General features: G+C 35.0%; 1 protein-coding gene across 1 annotated transcript in view; it reads left to right on the forward strand.

The window, feature by feature from the left end:
- Positions 1-21,630, forward strand: part of LOC150075187 (serine hydroxymethyltransferase, mitochondrial-like) — a 140,339-nt gene that overhangs the window by 38,239 nt on the left and 80,470 nt on the right. The window contains exons 3-4 of the mRNA XM_090389091.1: positions 16,217-16,296; positions 19,350-19,550. Of these exons, the coding sequence (XP_090245217.1) occupies positions 16,217-16,296; positions 19,350-19,550 (281 nt within the window). The remainder of the gene's footprint in view (positions 1-16,216; positions 16,297-19,349; positions 19,551-21,630) is intronic.

Below are 21,630 nucleotides of genomic sequence, written 5' to 3' on the forward strand. Positions count from 1 at the left end.
CTGTATTAATTTCTTCTTTCCATTTACATATCATATCCTCGATATATATGTTAAACAGCGTTGGTGACAAGCTATATCCCTGTCTAACTCCTTGATTTATTATACTTTCTTCTGTTAATTTATTACCTGTATCTATTACTATTTTTGTTTCTTGATATAAATTCTGTATTATTTTTGTAAGATGCTTTGAGTATCCTTTATTACTCAATATGTCCCATTGTTTTCGTCTGTTTACTCGATCAAATGCTTTTTCATAATTAGTAGCTAATGCGCCAATAAAACCAAAACAAACAAACAAACAAACTTTTTCATAATCTATAAATGCTAAATGCGTTTCTAAATTAAACTCTTCATTTTTCTATTATTTGTTTTAATATAAATATATTATCTGTACATGACCTTCCTTTTCTGAATCGTGCCTGTTCTTCTATTAATATTTCATCAGAGATAATTTTAATTCTATTATTTATTATTTCGCTATTCATTTTATATACTGTATTTAGTATGCTAATCCCTCTATAATTCTTTGTATCATTTCTATTTCCTTTTTTAAATATTGAAATAATTTTTCCATCTTCCATTCTTCTGGTATTTTATATTATTCCCAACATTTAGTAAATAAATTTAGTATCCTGTCTTTTAAAAAACTTCCTCCATACTTGATCAGTTCTGCATTTATACCATCCGTTCCTACTGCTTTCCTATTTTTTGTAGCTTTCAATGCCTTTTCCAATTCTTCCTTCGTTATTGGATCTATGTCACTAACTGGGTCTATCTCTTCTGTTTGATATGTTGGGTCTTTCCATAATTCTTAATAATGTTTTTTCCATTGTTCTTCCTTTATTATATTTATTCTTGAAGTGTCTTTCTCTGTGCTATTCAAGTGTTTCATCATTTTATATTCCAGATTTTGTCTTCCATGAACATCATGTTCTATTGTGCTTATAAATCTATCCCATGACTCTGCTTTAGCCTTCCTTATTATATCTTTAGTTTTATTGCGTTCTTGTTTATATATTTCTTCATTCTCACTTGTCCTGTTTTGTATATATTTAAGATATTTATCTTGTTTTATCTTGTACTTCTTTAGCTATTTCTTCATTTCATATCTTTACCCTCCTCTTCTTATAGTTTTTCCTGAATTGTCCTAGTGTCTCTTTTGCTATCTTTTTAATTATATTTCGTATATTATTCCATTCTTCTTCTATTTGTTCTCTCTCTCTCTCTCTCTCTCTCTCTGATGTTTTACTTATTTCGTCTTTAATCCTTTTTTCATATAAATTTTGTATACTTTCTTCTTGAAGTAGATATACTTTATAACTCAACTCCTCCTTCCCCTATTTAATAGCTTTTCTCTTCTTCCATTTAGCCCATAACTCTACATTTGAAGCCACTAAAAAATGAACTGAATTAATATCATATCCTCTAAACACCCTAGTATCTCAACATTGTTTTGCTAATTTTTGATTTACTATTACATAGTCTATTATTGATTGTGTACCTCTTGCGAACCATGTATATTTATGTATATCACGTTTTCTAAAAAATGTATTTGTTATCTTTAAATTATTAAATCTTGCAAAATCTCTTAATTTATATCTGTTTCCATTTACTTTATTTTCTCCATAACACCCCATAATATTTTTTTATTGGCTTATTCCTTACCCGAGCATTATAATCTCCCAAAATAACTACATGGTCCTTTTTTATATTCTTATCTAGTATCTCCAGTACATAAAAAAAAAAAATAAATAATAAATAAATAAAACCTTCCATTTCACCCATCCATTAACTCCAAAAGTTTGTCCAGTTCTTCCTTGAATTTATTTAAGCTATCAACTTCCACAGCGGCCGATGGAAGTTTGTTCCAGCGATCAACCACCTGCTGGCTAAAGGCAAATTTCTGCACATCTATTCTACAACTGTCATTCCTCATTTGGAATTTATTCCCCCTCAGGTGCATAATCTGAGCAAGAGGAAGAATCCTATCAGTATTGAGCTTGCTCAAACCATTCCAATCCTTATACACTTCATTCAGGTCACCACGCAGGTGCCTAGGCTACAGATGCTGCAATTTGCAGAACTTAAGCTTTTCTTGATAAAACCATCCCTTTGTTCTCCTCACCAATGTTGTTAACCTTCTGTGCACCAGGTCCAACAGCTCCACATCCTTCCTAAAATGAGGCCTCCAGACCTGTATGCAGTACTCAAGGTGTGGCCTGACCACTGCCTTATACAAGGGGACAGAGCCAGCCCGGCCATTAGGCAAACCTAGGCAGTCACCTAGGGTGCAAAGGTCCTAGGGGTTCATTCTAATGAAATGTAATTTTTTTTTTAGTTCTTAAAAAAAATAATTATTTAAATTAAATAAGGTAATGATTATTTCTAAATATAAAGAAATAACATTATCTGAATATTTTTTTCAAATATTAAGAACATATTTTAAAAAAAGATTGATTTACAATATAATTCTCATTACGGTTTTATGACATTTGGGGTTGCTTTGTCAGCACACATCACTTTGGTATTTAATTAAAAGCTTCCAAAAATATTAATAGAAAAGGTAGGGAAGAAGGGATAATATTTTATGATGGATAGATGGGCGGATATTATATGATGAATAGATAGGCAGATGGATGGTATAGGATACAACCGGTGCACAAATTTTAAGTCTCTCCTAGGGCACATGAAACCCTTCTGCTGGCTCTGCAAGGGGATAATCACTCTTTATCCCTGCTAGCAGAATTCCTGTATATCATTGACAATACCCCATGACCTACTCTGGCAGTCTGTCTGCACTGCTCAGAAAACTTCATATCTGGCTGCACAATTATCCCCATTTCTTTTTCATTCTCCACTAATCTGAGTATAGCACTGCACAGTTGGTATGTTACTCTGGGGTTGCTGCTACCCATATGCAGTACTTTGCATTTGTCATTGTTAAACTTCAGAGTGCAAATAAAAGTTCAATCCAGGACATTTAGATAGAAATGGCTTTCTGAAGGACACAATGTGGTTTTGTTAAGGGAAGATAGTGTTTAACTAATTTGGTATGCTACTTTCACATAGTTTATTTGGATTTTAGCAAGGCATTTGACTCAGTCCCTCATGAAAGATTATTGTATGATCTGGAACATATTGGGTGTACTGGAAAGATTCTAAGATGGAACACAGGTTGGCTGCAGGGTGGAAGGCAGAGTGTTGTGATTAATAGATATTCTTCAGATTGGTGTAGCATCAGAAGTGGGGACTCCCAGGATTGGTTCTTCGACCTCTCTTTTTTTTTTTTTTTTTTTTTAATGAAAACTCCAAACACAAAAGATATTAGAACCTATAGTACTTAGTACCGTGCTTGGGTTGGAGGTTGAGAAGACGAAAGAAGATTTGTTGATATTAGACTTGAACTTGTCTAGACTGTAATTTTCAGGAAATATGTATGAAGGAAGGTTGTTCCAGAAAACTGCAGTTGAATGAATAAATGAGGAAGATGAAAAGTTGGTTCTGTGAGTTTGTAGTTGGACAGTAAATGAATGTTGGCTGGCGGCGGCATGTGGCAAAAACATGAATCCATGGACCCATCATGTCTGACGACTACTGTGCAAGGTGGTGGGGACAGTGTTATGGTGTGGGGAATGTTTTCTTGGCACACGTTTTGTCCATTGATACCCACAGATTCACGTCTGAATGCCACATCGTACCTAAATATCGTTGCTGACCAAGTGCATCCGTTCATGTTGACAGTTTATTCTCAGTCAGATGGTTACTTCCAGCAGGATAATGCACCAGGGCACAAAGCCCGAATCACTATGGAATGGTTCCAGGAACATGACAATGACTTTTCTTTGCTGAAGGGGCCCACTTAGTCCATGGATCTCAGTCCTATTGAATGTCTTTGGGATGAGCTGGAAAGGGTTATTCGCTGCAGATCTACACCTCCGTCGAATCTCAAGGAACACACTCCGTCTGCATGGAACTACATTCCTGCCCAAGGTTTTCAGCATCTTGTTCAATCCATGCCTAGACGAATTCAGGCTGTTTTGAAGGCTAAAGGAGGCTCAACAAGCTACTAGGTAGTTGTACCTAATAAAGTGGCGACACAGTGTATTTAAAATTTTTTTTTTTTTTATGTAAACCCCAAACACGAGAGGTATTAGAACCCATAGTACTTAGTACCATGCTTGGGTTGGAGGTTGAGAAGACGAAAGAAGATATTTGTTGACATTGTACTTGAACTTCTATAGACTGTAATTTTCAGGAAATACGTATGAAGGAAGGTTGTTCCAGGAAACGACAGCACAAATGAGGAAATGAAAAGTTGGTTCTGTGAGTTTGAAGTTGGACAGTAAATGGATGTTGGCTGGTGGTGGTACGTGTTCAGACTGTTTTGAAAGAGAGAGAGCAGGAATTATAGAAGCCAGTTCAGAAGAACAGTGCCCATGGAAGTATCTGTAGAAAAGGCATGCAGCAGAAACAGTATGTCTATGAGACAGCAAGTGGAGAGACTCTGTTAGAGAGGAGTCATTAATTAAGCTAACTGCTGTCTTAGGGCGGATTTGCAATTTTTACAGAGTGAACAGCTGTTTGGAAGAAAAATAACGGCGAGAACGAAAGAGAAAACCAAGTTTTTTAGATGCAGAGGAAGCAATATTTGTAATGTGCTTGTGCCAAGAGAGATTAGAAGTCAGGGTAATCCCCAAAAGAGATATATCATTTTGTCTAGAAATCGGAGTGTCACCAAAGATAAGCATAGGAGCAGAAGAATCCTTTTTGCGAGATATAAGACAAAACTGAATTTTAAAAGGATTGAAATCAACTAAATTGTCTTTGCCCCACTGGAGAATTACCTGGAGATCGGCATTTAAGGAAGTGGAGGTGGATATTTGAGAAGTTGAAGCTGATTGAGCAGGGCAAGGTTTCTCAAAATGGAAAGTGGAGTGCAATGTGCTATCATCAGCAAAACTATGTATAGGATTTCCATTCAATGGAAGAAGGTCATTAATATACAAGAGGAAAAGAGTGGAGGAACGAATTGAACCTTGGGGGACACCAGCATTAGTGGAGAAGTTAGAAGACAGAGAGCCATCTACCACCACCTTCAGTGAGCGATCAGAGAGAAAACTGGATAACCAATTACAAAAAACGGTTGGCAAACCATAAGATGGAAGCTTGTTTAGGAGACCTTTATGTCAAACACGATTGAAAGCCTTTGAGATGTCAAGAGCAACTGCTTGTGTTTCACCAACCTTTTCCATTGAATTTGTCCCTAAATGAGTAATAAGCCAGAATATCACCAGTGGATCAACACTGACGGAATCCATACTGGCGATTGTTGATCAGACGGAAGGTTTCTAGGTAGTTTAAGAGTTGGCCATTAATTGATTTCTCTATTATTTTAGAAAGAGTAGAAGTAGTTGCAATAGGACGATAATTGGATGGGAGGGATTTGTCACCCATTTTTGGAACTGGCTTGTTATGAGCAAATTTCCAAGCAGAAGGGAAAACACCTTTGGAATAAGAAAGTGAAAAAAGGCAGCAAAGAACAGGAGTAAGTTCAGGAGCACAGGTTTTGAGAACAAGTGGAGAAATACCATCAGGACCTGGAGCTTTCTTAGCATCAAGATTCATCAAAATCCTTCTGGTATCCTTTTGACGGAAGACCACAGGAGGCATTGAATGGAGTGTGTTGGGGATGGTGGGAGGTGTTTTACCAAGATCATTAATACAGAGCTGGAAGAAAAATGGGATGCTAGCAGGTCAGCTTTATCCTTGAATGAAGTGACAACAGAACCATCTGGTTTGGACAGAGATGGGAGTAGAGATGGGCAAAAGTTGCGGCCAATAGCTTTGCCAAGAGACCAGAATGCTCGGTTACCATTAGGGCAAGAAGCAAGTTTTCTACTCTTAGTCTGTTCAAAATCCAGTTTGGATTAATAACTGCTTTACAATTGTTGCAAGCTTTGGTGTAGGCAGAAAATGAAACTGAAGAATGGAAACAAGCCAATTACGATATGCAACATTCTTCTCTTGAACAGCCTTAGCACATTTATTGGAAAACCAAGGTTTATTTAAAGGACAAGATTTTAAAGTGCAGTGTGGAATAAAGGATTCCATTCCTACAAGAATAATTTCACTGACATGATCTGAGCAAATGTTGACATCAGAAGTTTTGAAACAGTAATCCGACCAAGGAAAAGAAGAAAAGAAATCTCACAGGTCATTCCATTTTGCGTTCTTGTAGTGCCAAACAATACGAGGTTGGGAATAGCCATGAGATAAAGGTTCCATTGGAGAAGAAACAATCACCAAGTTGTGACCTCAGTTGCCTAAAGTACCACTCACTTCGACTGTGTACTTAGAAGGGTTGTTTGTGAGAAAAAGATCAAGCGTGTTGGCTGTATGGTTAGAATTGTCCGGTATCCTTGTAGGTAAATGAACAATCTGTGCAATGTCATTAGTAATTGCAAAAGCCTCAGCAACATTAAACTTCAGAGTACAAATAAAAGTGCAATAGGACGTTTAGATAGAAATTGCTTTCTGAAGGACACAGTGTGGTTTTGTTAAGGGAAGATCGTGTTTAACTAATTTGGTATGCTATTTTCACATAGTTTATTTGGATTTTAGCAAGGCATTTGACTTGGTCCCTCATGAAAGATTGTTGTATAATCTGGAACATATTGGGTGTACTGGAAAGATTCTAAGATGGAACACAGGATAGCTGCCGGGTGGAAGGCAGGGTTGTGATTAATAGATATTCTTCAGATTGGTGTAGCATCAGAAGTGAGGATTCCCAGGATTGGTTCTTGGATCTCTCTTGTTTCTGATTTTCATAAATCAGAGCGGATAGATGCTGGGATGTGAAAATTTGCAGACAATGTAAAGATTGGGAGAGTTGTTAATGATCAGCACTGAGCAATGCTCCTTCACGATGACTTGAAGATGCTTCAAGAATGGTTGGGCACCTCCGTAGCCAGGTGGGTAAGAGCAGCAGTGTGTAGCACACGCTTCTTGATTAGACTGGGGTCTAATCAAGAACCATGATCACCAAATACAGAGGATGCGGAAAGGTCAGGGAATGACCACTGCATATTCCCGGAACAATATGGCCTTAGTTGCTAATGCTGCTAAAAACCAAATAACAACAACACCATCAAGAATGGTTGGAGAAGTGGCGGCTATGCTTTAATGCAGCAAAATGCATAGTCCATTGAAAAGAATAGAGGAAGGGATCTAGAGTTATGATCTGGTGGATATGAAGTTCACTAAGCAGTGTAAACAGGTGGCCAAAAGTCCTTTGTGTCCTGTTAATGCTTTATCAAACAATAGCCTGTAGAGATAGGGAGGTCATAATCCCACTGTATTAAGCAATTATAAGAGTGCTCTTGAAATAGTGTCCAAGTATGGCAACTTAGCCAAAAAAAAAAAAAAAAAAAAAGGAAGTTGTTTGAAAGGGTCCAAAGACAGGCAACTCGCATAGTTGAGATTGGCAAAAGGTTAACGATAAAAGGAAAGACTTTAATTATGTGGGCTAAAGAGCTTAGCACTCAGGCACCTTAGGGAGGACTTGATAAGGTTTATAAGGGTATGAGAAGGTTCAGTCAAATGAACGAAGGCGCCTCCGTAGCCAGGTGTGGAAGGAGCAGCAGTGCGTAGCACACGCTTCTTGATTAGACCAGGGTTCGAGCCCATCACCACCAAATACGGAGGATGCGGAAAGGTCAAGGAATGACCACCGCATTTCCCGGAGCAATATGGCCTTAGTTGCTAATGCTCCTAAAAACCAAATAACAAACAAACAAATGAACGAAGGCAAATTTTTCTCTGTTATTTGAGACATTCCAGAACTAGGGGCCATAAATTAAAATTGTATGGAAGAAGTTTAAATTGTAGAAAGTTTTTTATTTGGGCAAGCTAGTTGTTGATTTCTGGAATAAGTTGCCTCCACAGGTAGTGGAGGCTGACAATTTGAAGAAATTCAAAGGTCAACTGGATAGATATTTATGTGAGGAGGAAAGTGCATAATTTGTCTATTTTCTTATATACTTTCTACATTTTTATTTTATTTATTTTCTTTTTTAGCATTAGTAGAGGCATATGATGCAAGAAAGCAAGCTTATGCAGCATCAGCCAAAAAAAAAAAAAAAAAACTTCCACTTCACCCCTCCGTTTGTTAGAAATACCTGTCCAGCTGAGCCTTAAATTTATTTAGGCTATCAACTTCCACAACAAGGTATGGAAGTCTGTTCCACCAACCAACTACCCTCTGGCTAAAGGCAAATTTCTGCACATCTATCCAACATCTCTCTTTCCTCAATTTGAATTTATGCCCCTCAGGTGATTATTCTGAGCAGAGACAGAATCCCATCGGCATTGAGCATGCTCAAACCATTCAAGGCTTTATACACCTCTATCAGGTCACCTCTCCGGTGCCTAGTCTCCAGACACTGTAATTTGCAAAACTTAAGCCTTTCTTTGTAAGAGCAACCCTTTGTTCAATTCACTAATCTTGTTGCCCTTCTCTGTACTTGTTCCAGCAGCTCTACATCCTTCTTGAAATGAGGCCTCCAGACCTGTATACAGTACTCAAGGTGTGGCCTAACCATTGCCTTATACAAGGGAATAATCGCCTCCTTATCCCTGCTAGAAAAATTCCTGTATATCATTGATAAGACACCATGAGCTACTCTTGCAGCCTGTCTGCACTACTCAGAGAACTTCATATTTGCCTGCACAATTACCCCCAGGTCCTTTTCATTCTCTATCACTGTCACTGTAGTACCACACAGTTGATACATTGTTTGGGGTTGCTGTTTCCCATATGTAGTACTTTACATTTGTCAATGTTAAACTTCATTTGCCACCTCTCAACCTTTCCAGATCCTGTTGCAGCAGCATAGCGTCAGTACTATCCTTAACAACCCTGCCAACCTTTGTGTCGTCTGCAAACTTGGACATTAAGCTTGATATACCATCATCAATATTACTTATAAATACAGAAAACAATAATGGACCCAACACTGAACCCCGAGGGACTCCACTAATAACATTAGTCCACAATGAGCAGTGTCCATTGATTACCACTCTCTGTCTTCTCCCTCTCAACCACACCTTTATCCATAGCAGCAATTTGCCTCCAATGCCACACTGCTCCAATTTGTGCAGCAGTCTTCCATGTGCAACAGTATCAAAAGCTTTTCTAAGATCCAAGTATATAATATCAAAGTTATTCCTTGCATCCAGTTCTTTTGTGACTACATCATAGTATCCAATCAAATTGGTTAGGCAAGACTTCCCCTTAACAAAACCATGCTATGTCCGAGCTATAACTGAAGTCTTGTCTAGATGATCCTGCAGTGCTTCTTTAACCAGTGCCTCCATTAATTTTCCTGGAACAGAAGTTAAACTCACAGGTCTATATTTACTTGTGTCAGCCTTTGATCCTCCTTTGTGAATTGGGGTCACATTTGCACATCTCCAGTCTATGGGTACCTCCCCTGAGTCCAAGGAAGCTCTCATAATTATGGCTAAGGGTTGCGTACTTCCTTTGCTGCCTCCTTTAATATAACTGGATAGATCCCATCCACCCCAGATGCCTTTCTTGTGTTTATCTTCAACAATTTCTCCTCCACTTTGTGCAGCAGTCTTCCATGTGCAACAGTATCAAAAGCTTTTCTAAGATCCAAGTATATAATATCAAAGTTATTCCTTGCATCCAGTTCTTTTGTGACTACATCATAGTATCCAATCAAATTGGTTAGGCAAGACTTCCCCTTAACAAAACCATGCTATGTCCGAGCTATAACTGAAGTCTTGTCTAGATGATCCTGCAGTGCTTCTTTAACCAGTGCCTCCATTAATTTTCCTGGAACAGAAGTTAAACTCACAGGTCTATATTTACTTGTGTCAGCCTTTGATCCTCCTTTGTGAATTGGGGTCACATTTGCACATCTCCAGTCTATGGGTACCTCCCCTGAGTCCAAGGAAGCTCTCATAATTATGGCTAAGGGTTGCGTACTTCCTTTGCTGCCTCCTTTAATATAACTGGATAGATCCCATCCACCCCAGATGCCTTTCTTGTGTTTATCTTCAACAATTTCTCCTCCACTTTACTCTCAGTTATTATAAGATTATCTAGCTTACTGCCAGAGTTGAATACACCTCTGGCATTCCCCTCGCTGAATAACTCCTCATGTGTGAATGTCAATGCAAAATATTCATTTAGTTTGTTAGCTACCTGAGCAGGATCATCAACAGTTGAACCATCGATATCAAGTGGACCAATCTGATTCATCCCCTTCCTTCTAGAGTTTACATAAGTAAAGAACTGTTTGCTGTTTTACTTTGCATCCCTTGCCAAAGATTTCTCGTAATCTGCCTTCACCTGCTTAACCTCCTTTGTAACTTGGTTACAGATCAACTTATATCTATCATAGGCATCTGTGTCACGTGTTAATTTATTATGTATCCCATACATTTTTCTTCTCTGCCATATGTCTCATTAGTTCATCTGACATCCATTTAGGCCTAAACCTTGAACAATATTTCTTAGTTGGTATGTAAAGCCTAGTAGCTTCCAAGATAAATTCTTTGAATGCTTCACATTTTGTATTTGCTGTTGGTAACATCATCAGTTGGTCCCACCGTATAGAATTTAAATACTGCCTCAGTATTTGACAAAAGAAGTAAATTCAATTTTAACATCATTTGCCTAACTAATTGGAATTCTAATATTTCTATTAAAGTACATAAAAACATTATCTGTACGCAGATTATTCAGCTTGTAAATTTAAGCAGTAATCAGACACTTGCTACTAATGCCTTAAATGGTCTTTGTACTAAATTGGTCAATAACAATGTTCCAAACTTTAACTTTATTAATTATAATATAATAAATATGTCTCATTTTGGTTAGTGCTAACTTGAAACTTGTAGAGATGTATATTTCAGTGGTGTAGTTCCACTACTTTGAATGCATTATATGTCATACTTCTCTCTGAACGATATCAATGCTTTTTCACTCTCTGAATCAATCTTCATTTTTACTTTTAATAATCATTTACAATTGAAATGGTATTTTATATTCTTTTTGTCTATGACATGTTGTTCTTTAGTGTTTCTTCAGAATTTATTTTCACCACTCAGCCTTTCGCATTCATTTTTTATTTCTATTAGATAACTCAGCTCATTTCTATGTAGCTCTGTAGCAGTAATAGCTATAGGGGGCATTAGTTCTTTTTTACACAGCTTTCTACTGAGCAACTCCACAGTTGTCATAGCTCTTTACTTCTGTTTATATTCCGTTTTTGCCTACATTGATGAAACATAACTTAACAAATGACAGGTATTTAATTGTTTTCTGATATTCATCATTTTTACTTTATTGAATTCATTCTTATATATTTTTATTTTTGGCCATATTTTTCGACATTTTAAAACATATTACAGGCTAGTGGTATTAGTTTCTCCTTCAACTAACACTCTCTCAGCCAAGGCCCTCTCTAAGAGGTTGGGTATTTACACACCTAGCTTGCCTAGTATCCTTTAAACTCTTTTCTTTTTATCTTTCTTCTGTCCGTCGAACTATTAGTGTAATACGAGGGTGATTTGGACTTTTCTTATTCTTTGCTATTTTCACCTCCTTTGTCTTTATTACCTTTATCCTTCCCTTGCCCTGCTTTATTTCCCATTTCTATACCACTGCCTGTCACAATACATTTTTGATCTCCAAATTCATTTCTTCGTCTCTTTTTCAAAACATTTTTTATACACCCAGCTTTTTCTTTGCTATCTTTTTTTTACTTTTTATCCTCTGTTTTTCCATCCGTTGGGCGATTCAGAAATTCTTGCTTTTTTTCTTCTTTGCTATTTTTGCCCCTTTTATTTTTACTACTTTTTCCTTCCTGCACTCTGTTTTATTTCCCTTTTGCCTTTACATTATATATTCTCAAGTTCAAGTTCAATACTATAACTTGAATTCAAGGTATAGTATTCATTTTTTTTTAAATTCATTTATAATTTAATTTAATTTAATTTCCTTAACTTAATTACATACACTACATTGGTGCTACCTTACTTATGTTTTTGGAGGTTCTATCTTTTTCTCCCTCCCTTTTTTTTTAAATCTTTCCTCCATTACCATAAGTTTGTATAGAAATGCAATGGTTTGATACATGATCAGGTGTAGTCCCCTGATGAAATGCCTGATCTGTGTACCAACTTTCTTTAGTTTGCATCAAGCTTTTTTTTTTCTCTCTCTCTCTCTCTCTTTCACCTTATTTACATCTTCCCACCATGAGTTTGAGGCTCACTATTTTTCTTTATTAATTAATCATATATTTCTGCTTTCCCTTTCAGCTTCTACGTTTAATTGGCTCATTGATTTAGCCATTAATTTTATATGGTTTATCATTTTTTTTTTTTTTTTCCTTACTTTTCATCTTCTATTAGGCTCGGCACCTTGTGTCTAATACTGCTCCATCTTTTTGTATTTTTTATTAATTCTTTCTGATTTCATCCATATACAGTAGGCTCTCGATTTAACGGACTAGTTGGGGGAAGGGGTGTCCGTTAAATCGAATGTATTTTAAAAACATACATTATGAACTTACAGTGTACAGGATGTATTAAAATGTTATAATGTACATTGAGTAATTTATACATGCCACTAAAACATCTGTTAAAAATAAATTTACAACAGGAACCAATCTTTATTTTAATTAAACATGTCAAAAACTATACAGTATAACTAATGATATGTTTGTTTGTTTATTTTTTTTCTTAAAGGTCACACGAAGTTGTTTTCAATGTGAATATTAGTTTTTTCATTTAAAGCCATTTTAGAGGGAAAAAATACTTAAATTCTTATACTCCATTGATTAAAAAAACGTTTAAAAAAATACATAATATTCAATATTAATATTAACTTAATTGAAAGAATCACAATTTTCAGAGTCAGAAACAACTGTCATATGAAGGGAGAGGTGTTAATTCCTTGCTGGTAGAGAGTTCTGGTGAAACAGGTCCAATTGATGAAGTGGTCTTGAAGAAATCATCAGGCTTCAGTTGCCTTACGCCTTGGTGCTACTTTCTTATTACTGTAGATCGAAATTCTCCAAAATGTTCATAATAAGGAAGCACATCAGGGTCTGATGATGATTCAATATAATGTATGATATCATCTATATATTGTCTTATAACAGACAATTTAGGATGAAGTACAACTGGTCTTTGTCATCATCCTCTTGTTCTCCATGAAGAACATTTTCCACAATCTCTACCTCAGAAAAAATTTGATAGCCCGGATCACCTTCATCATTTTCGAGCCACTGTTCCACCTCATTCTCAGTTACATTTTTGTTGCCGGCCCTCAGAAGAGTGTCCCGAAAATTAGACGCCTCAAAGTCCAATTCAGATTCTATGTCGTACAACAACTTCTTCCAAGCATTGGTCAAGATAGTAATCTCCATATCTTTCCATGCAGCAGCCAAGTTGAAGATAGCAGATCTGATGTTGTATGCATGTAAATTTTGCAGTGTCCTGGTGCCTCTTGTATCTTCTTCTGCATCTTCTATTTCTTCCAAAACAACCATCATCTCCTCCAAAAACTTCTTCTTATACAACCAACATGCAACAATTACACCCTGATCAATTGGGCATTGGCTGTATCAGTGAAGTAGTGTTGGGGGCAGAAAAACACATTTAATTGTCCCATCCCTGCTAACTAACCTCTCAGCATTAGGGTGAGCAGGTGCATTATCTAGCAGTAAAACAGCCTTTATTTCATGAGAAGGAATTTTTGGCACATCAGGAATAAAATGGTTAAAGAACCAGTCACTAAAAATATCCATTGTAAACTAGGCATTTTTTGAGTATGAATATATCACAGGTAACTGGTTTATTAAATCCTTTAAGCACGACGTTTTTTGCCTTACCAACTATCATAGGCTTAAGCCATTAGCATTTGCACAAAATAAAACTGAAATTCATTCCTTATTTAGCTTATGACCAGGTGTGCTTGTAAGCCTGGGTATTTTCAGGAACAGCATGATAAAAAAAAAGCCCAGTCTTGTCAGCATTATAAAACTGTGATAAAATGAGACCCTCATTTTTAATGAGGTCATTTAGATATTTTCTGAAAGCCTCAACTTGTTCTTCATCTGCATCTAAAGATTCACCACAGGTTCTTTTATTAACAATGCCGTGGCACTTTTGAAACCGCCACAGCCATCCATCACTCTCCTGAAATTTTAGGCCCATATTCTTAGCAAGCCTTTGCTGCTGATTTTAACTCAACACCACTATGTGATAGTTGAAAAAGATTTGAATCGCACACTAAGCATCTGACGGCCAATAAACAAGCATTTGCCTGCTGCCAGCCTCAGTGTGTTCCTTCAACCATTGGAAGTAGACGTGTTACTTGTTTTTCTCCTGCTAATATAGTCATGTGTAGATGTATTTAAAAGTTCCAATTTTCTACCCCTGTTAATTATGGATAAAAAAAAAAAGAGCGAAAAACAACATCATTGCAATTTTAAAAAAACTGAAAAGTTATTACTTTAGCTGAAATACTTGAAGTTATTAAAAAAACAAAAGTGGTGCAAACCATGTGAAAATCGTAAGAGATCTGAGATACAGTGAGTCTACCGTATGAACTATCTTGAGCCATAAGGACGAATATAAAGAGAAAGATAATTTCATCAACTTCATTTGTTTTGCAAAATACCAGAAACATACTATTTGATTCATACGCAGAAGCACTGATGAAAGAATTCATAGAAGAGCTGAAAGGAGCTGTAAAAGTAGGAGGGGAGAAAATAAAGACAATAAGATTTGCAGATGACTAGATATTTATTGCTAATAATGAAGAATTATAGAGCTCCTTGGACATCTTGAACAGCACATTAAAGGAGTAAAATAGGAAAATTAACAGTAATAAAACCAAGGTAATGTTAATTTCAAAAAGGCCAGGAAGAAGAATCAATGTAATATTAGATGGAATAATATTGGGACAGATACAGGTACTTGGGAAGCATAATGACAGAAAATGGAAAAAGCGTGGAAGAAATAAAAACAAGAATTGCAATGGGCAAAGAGGCATTTAGTAATAGAAAAGAACTATTGAGAAGAAATTTCAAGAAGGAATTAAGAAAGCAAATGGTGAAAACATTAATATGGACTGTTGTACTATATGGCTCCGAAACATGGACACTAGGAAAGAGGAGATTAGATGCCTAGAAGCTTTCAAGATGTGGGTGTGGGGGAGAATGGAAAAGGTGAAATGGGTAGACTGAGTGAGTAACGAGATCATGAGGAAAGTAGAAGAGAGAACATTAGTAAAGAATTAAGGAAACAAAATAGCTTTACAGGACATGTGTTTAGAAGAGAAAGCATGTACAGGAAAGGGATTGAGGGGTAGATGTGTGGGAAGAGGACTGTTGGGAGAAGGAGAAATGGAATGATTGATTGTATTATAAGAGGAAATTATGCAGGAATTAAAAGTATATCACAAGATAGAAGCATTGAGCTCTGGACCTGCCTGAGGGCAGAGACCTTGAAGAAAAAGATTTTATAACTGCAAAATATAAATATAAAACACAGATCTAGATAAGCAACTTAACGTGTCTGTAATTTCATGTACTGTATTTATTTCAAATGAATTATTTTCTGCCATGTTGAATACTGATAAATGATGGAAGTCACGTTGAGGATCTGATTTTATAAAACCAATCAGATGACCAGTGCATTTTCTGGGTATATGGGACAGGCGGTTGGTTCGGTTTTAAGAGTAACACTAAGTTGCAGAATGGTATCTTAATTCGTGCTTAGCAATAGCACTAATTGACTCGATTGCCTGAATGCCAGAGGTGCGAACAATGTGTTCCTAGTAGTCTCTCGTAATCCGTTTGTTGTATGGAAATTTTTTTCGTTCTACTGGAACTATTATAAATGTAATTGTCCAGGGGAATTTCAAAAAAATCACTAAATAGAAACTTTCTCTATAAAGAAGTTCATTAAACAGAGGTCCAACTTGTATATGTCAAATTTTGAGGCAACAATTCATAATTTGTTTAGTTATGTCTTGCTCTTGCCTTCGTGTGTCAATTTTAGAAAATATTTAATGCTGAAAATATGCAGTATAATTCATTATGAGAAAAGTCATAATTTATTTAAAATCATTTTATTTATTTATGAGTGTCTAATAATTTAACTTTTTCTGTAGAATTTTGCCAGCCGAGCTTGCCTAGAAGCTTTAGGATCTTGTTTAAATAATAAATATTCTGAAGGATATCCTGGTCAACGGTAATTTTTCTTTCATTTTCTATTTTGGGTTGTATATGAATAAGGATAACTGTCTGTTGGTTAAAAGCTATAATATTCTCAGATTTTATATAGTTATATTCACATCAATTACTTTAAAAATTATAAATGTTATTATTGTTTATAACAGGAAACAAATACCTAAGACTGGAGCTTAATTTTTCAGAAACTAAAAATTTGGTTTCTAAAAGAAAATATGTAACAGTTTTGAGAGCCCATATTTTCAGATATGTTGCCCTGGCATTTGTGAGTTTGATGTTATTAATTACATTAGACATGGGGTTTGCTATTCAGACAAAGACATGCTCAATATTCCCTGTACAGTCACTATTTCCTCATAGATGCTTTCCATAGCAATTGTAATTTGTCCTTTCATTTCTTCAATGGTTTATCCTGTAGACACTATCTTTTAGTTATCACCATAGGAAATAATTGCAGAGATTCAGATCTGGTAAGTACAATGGCCAAAATGCCCTTTACTTGCTATAACCATCTACCCAATACCATATCATCCAGGATACTGATTAGAGATGACACTACCATTAAAATATTCCTTCAGGAAAAGAACTGCATACACTGTGTTGTGGTCTTGCCCCATCATATTAGGAAAATGTTTCTTTCATGATGCTTACTCCTATACCTTGATAGGTTGGAGCAAATTGTGTGAACTGTCATCCAGAAAGACTGATCCGATGGTTCAAGCTGATCAAATTATGCACGACACCATGTATTTTTTAGGGTATAAAGCAGTCTCCAAGTAGTGTGGACTTCCATATGTATGGAGATTCCCACTAATACTTTTAGTATATTTACTTCTGGTATCTATTTGTTTGTACAGCCGACCGGGCTAGCTGGGTGAGTAAAGTGCCTGCCTGGCAACCCAAAGGTTGCAGGTTCAAATCCCGCCTCGGGCTTGGATCAAAGTACTGCAAAAACCTTTGGGAGGTGCATTATGGCCACAGAAGCCAATGCGCCAACTACCAAAAAAAAAAAAAAAAAAAAAATTATTTGTACATATTACTTTAATATTTTCTTCTTTTATTAATTTTTTTTTGTTTCTTAATCCTCACAGTATATTTTTAATAAAGTTTTATTTTTAGCACAGTTAGGGAAGGATGTTATGGTTGTTTTTGTTTATTAAATTAATTTTATTTTAGCGGTTCATCGGTTGTAGCAATATTTATTTCCGGTATGTTTATTCCCGGCATTCAAGTCCTTTTTGCCAATAGCCACTAGGATAGGACTTGAATTCTGGTGTGAACCATATCTGGTAAATAATCACTGTATTATTTTCTCAACAAAAGGTGAATTGACTTTCTTTTTGTTGATGTCGAGCAGAAGTTATTGTATCTACATTTTATAAGGAAACAGTTTGTCTTATAGGTTAAAGTGGATGTTTGTTTTAAAACCAGTTGTTATGACAGGCAATTCTTCAAATAGGCCTCTGGGGCTGGGAAAGTATAAAGAATACTCCAACTGTATATGACAAACTTTATTAACATAAATTAAAATAAAATAATAATAAAATGAGACAGGATAAAATTTTGTTGTTAAAATAAAATACACTGACAACTGTATAGTTAAAAGTGTTAAAATGATGGATAAAATTAAAATATATGAAATATTGCAAATTAAAAGTGATAAAACAACAATCACTTTTAATTTATATTGACTGTCACAACGCATCCTTAAATGTGGAGGATAATTCCCATGCTCCTGCAATAACACATGCCACGAACTGTGATTCTACTGATGTTATTTAAAGATGTGCCATGACAGTTAAGTTTTATTGTCGATAAAGGCGGCAGACACCTTTGAAAGCAACTGTCAACTATGCAACTGTCAGTGTATTTTATTTTTACAACAAAATTTTATTGTCTTATTTTATTATTATTTAAAAATAATAATGAAATAAGAACTGCACATGTCTTAAGGCAAACAGATCTCAATTTTTTTTAGTTAAAATGTATGAAGCAATAATTTAAATAAATAAATAAAAAAGGTACAAAGATAAAAAGATTATAAATGAATTGAAGATCTCTAACTTAGTTGTTGACATGCTAGTGAATAAAAAAGAGAAATACGTTCAATGAATGTGTTTAGTGAAGATCAACTTACCATTATGTCTCTGTACTTTTATGAATGTTAGTAACTTCAGCAAGAAACATACTGATTTAAATTTCATTTTGTTTTTTTCTGAGTCGTTATTGTACAATTTCTGACTTGTAATTTGTTAGTTTTAAAAATTGAATTTTGAAACTGAACTTATGTAGAGGTGGAACCTGTTCATTCGATAATTGTAACTTTCCATGGCTTAATTTATTTATAATGGTTTCTATAAATTTAATTTTAATTTTATATTAGTGTATCTCCTTTTGTTGTCATATTTGCCATAATTTTCATATGTGTTTAGCACTGTTAACCTCTGAAAGTTGATGTTTGGGGTATGTACAACAAACATCTGAGGGCTGCATCCAGTTTGACATGCTTGTTATGCAAGGAAGCAGTCACGTAGGTAGTCTATCATGCTTCTCTGCATCATAGCCCTATGTACATTGACATGTGTGTACTGGTTTCATTCCCAGAACTTAATTGACAAACTTTGTTTTTTCTTGAATTTGAATTAGAATTACTTATACTGTTCATCCAGTACAAGAAATTCCATTCATGTACTGAATGATTACCTTGTTGTGAAAGGGTAGAATTTTAATCATTGACAAACTACATGTTAAACGAAAAAGCAGGTTCCTAAAAACATCGTGGAATGCTTTCCAAACTTCTCACTTTACAAGTGAGGTTTCATATTACTTGTCATCAATAATAATGGAGGATTCTTTGATTAATTTTTTATCCATGGGATATTTCTCACTTAACCAAAATGCAGGAACTGAGTTGTATTATTTTTGTTATGTTTTTAAACATATAACAAAGATAACTAGTTAAATGTAACTAATTACCTTTGAAAGTTAAGAAATTAGTTAAATGTAGTCTGTACAATTTTAGCTAACCTTACTGTTATAAATTTGTATTTATAGATATTATGGTGGAACTGAAGTAATCGACAGGATTGAACTACTTTGTCAAAAAAGGGCTTTGGAAGCATTTAACTTGGATCCAGAAAAATGGGGAGTAAATGTACAGCCATATTCAGGTTCTCCTGCTAACTTTGCAGCTTACACAGGATTATTGAAACCTCATGATCGTCTTATGGGTTTGGACCTTCCGGATGGTGGACAGTTAGTATTTAGATTTATCTGAAGGCATATAATAGTTCTTTTTTTTAATTTTAGGAAGTTAAAAACATCATTTGCTTATGCATAATTAATAATTAAAATATGTGACCAAATTTTGATAAGCAGCTATTTATTTTATTTATTTTTTATGCCAGCAGCTCCCAAACTACTAAGATCTATGGACCCCTTTTAAAATCACAAAAAAGTTTGCAGACCCATATATATATAGGAATTATGTCAAATGACATTTAGTTTTAAATATTAAATGACGTAAGTATTGTAAATATTGGCTTTATTTCATTAATTTTGTTGTTTCATTAATATTGTTGTTTTTATATATACCTTATATTTTTATATATAAGGCTATCCATACCAGGGCTAGATTTAAATACAGGAATACCTCGCATTACGCAGTTAATTCATGCCAAAAAAATACCACGCTGATTGAGGTATTATTAGTATGTATTTTAATGTAACGCGTTCCGACAATTTGATTATATGGGTCGAGTTGCAAAATATATAGGTGTTTGTTTACCATAAATTGATGCACACGAAGTTTTTGCAAAAAAAGAAATTAAAATGATAAAAATGAAAAATACTAGTAAATACAAATGATTTTTATTGTAGTATGTACATACCAAAAGAATATAAGTGAAGTATGTACTGTATTTTTATTTTGAAAAATAACTGATCGGCTTGGTTTGCACAGTTTTTTTTTTTTTTTTTTTCTTCTTTTTATCGAATGTCATTTTGCAATGCCTGCCTTACTTTCATACCTCGTTTTATGTTTGGATCTAGAACTCTCAGCGCCATTACATTTCTTCTTTCCACTCATATTTGCGTATAAAGGTGTAACGTTTTTAAAAAATAATCTGTAATAAAAATACACAGCAAAAAATATTTGTACAGCCTCACCGCTCGGAATGTAGAGTATTTACTAATGTATGAATGCTAGCAGAGTCCGTATATAATGGGAGTTGCAACAACAGTCAGCGTGGCCTTGAATCCATAACGCATTGGCCTACGTGCGGGCATTATAATACATACATATAAAATGTATTGGTGCATAATGCAGTTAATTTTTTTTTCAATTTGTAAACCGCGCTATGTGAGGTATTCCTGTATAACTAGCGGGTTGGTTGGGGTCACTACAAACCTGATGCTCCCTAGTATTACCATAAATTAAAAATAATAATGTATAAATAAATCAAGTATAACCTAAAACGATGCCACCTTAAAAATTTTCTGTTTATTCAGAAATGGCTGTGTATTATGATGCTAAGCACTTTATATACATAATCAAGTATATATATAAATGCTAGTAGGATATGCTTTTAGTGTGGAGAGAGCAGCAGATAGTGTAATCAACCAACGGGTTAAATAACATAGAAAGGCAGTCATAAAATAACACAATTCAAACTAGCAACAAAAGTCAAAAATATTATATTATAAGTACTTAGTGCTGTACTTCAGATGATTTCAACGTCGTTAACGAGGACCAGCCGTCAAAAACCAATCAAAATGCAGCAAAACGTAAAGCCTCTGTTTCTTTTTTCTGCATTTTGATTGGTTTTGACGGTTGGCCCTCGTTAACGACATTGAAATCATCTGAAGTACAGCCCTAAGTACTTTGTATAATATTTTTGACTTTTTTTGCTGGTTCGAATTGTGTTATTTTATGACTGCCTTTCTATGTTATTTAACCTGTTGGTTGAGTACACTACCTGCTGTTCTCTCCACACCAAAAGCATATCCTACTAGCATTTATTTATTTATAGTCGTTGGGTGCCTTCTACTATACATAGTAGTAACCCAGGTCTATATTCCATCATATATTTTTCTTATTTCCACTCCTGTACCTATTACTTCTATTCTATATATATATATATATATATATAGTGTATATGTAATGTTTAAAGTTTATAATGATAGAATTGTATATTATAGTTTTTGTCATATATGCAACGTTAATGCCATTGTACCTAGGGCAATTCAACATTATATGTGCATGATTTAATATAGGTCGATAAATTCAATTAAGTGGTATTTTACTATAGGTGTTATTGTGTATACGGATCAGGTA

The sequence above is a fragment of the Mastigoproctus giganteus genome, chromosome 14 (genome assembly GCF_048544385.1).
Source record: "Mastigoproctus giganteus isolate SK-2022 chromosome 14, ASM4854438v1, whole genome shotgun sequence".
Taxonomy (NCBI): domain Eukaryota; kingdom Metazoa; phylum Arthropoda; class Arachnida; order Uropygi; family Thelyphonidae; genus Mastigoproctus; species Mastigoproctus giganteus.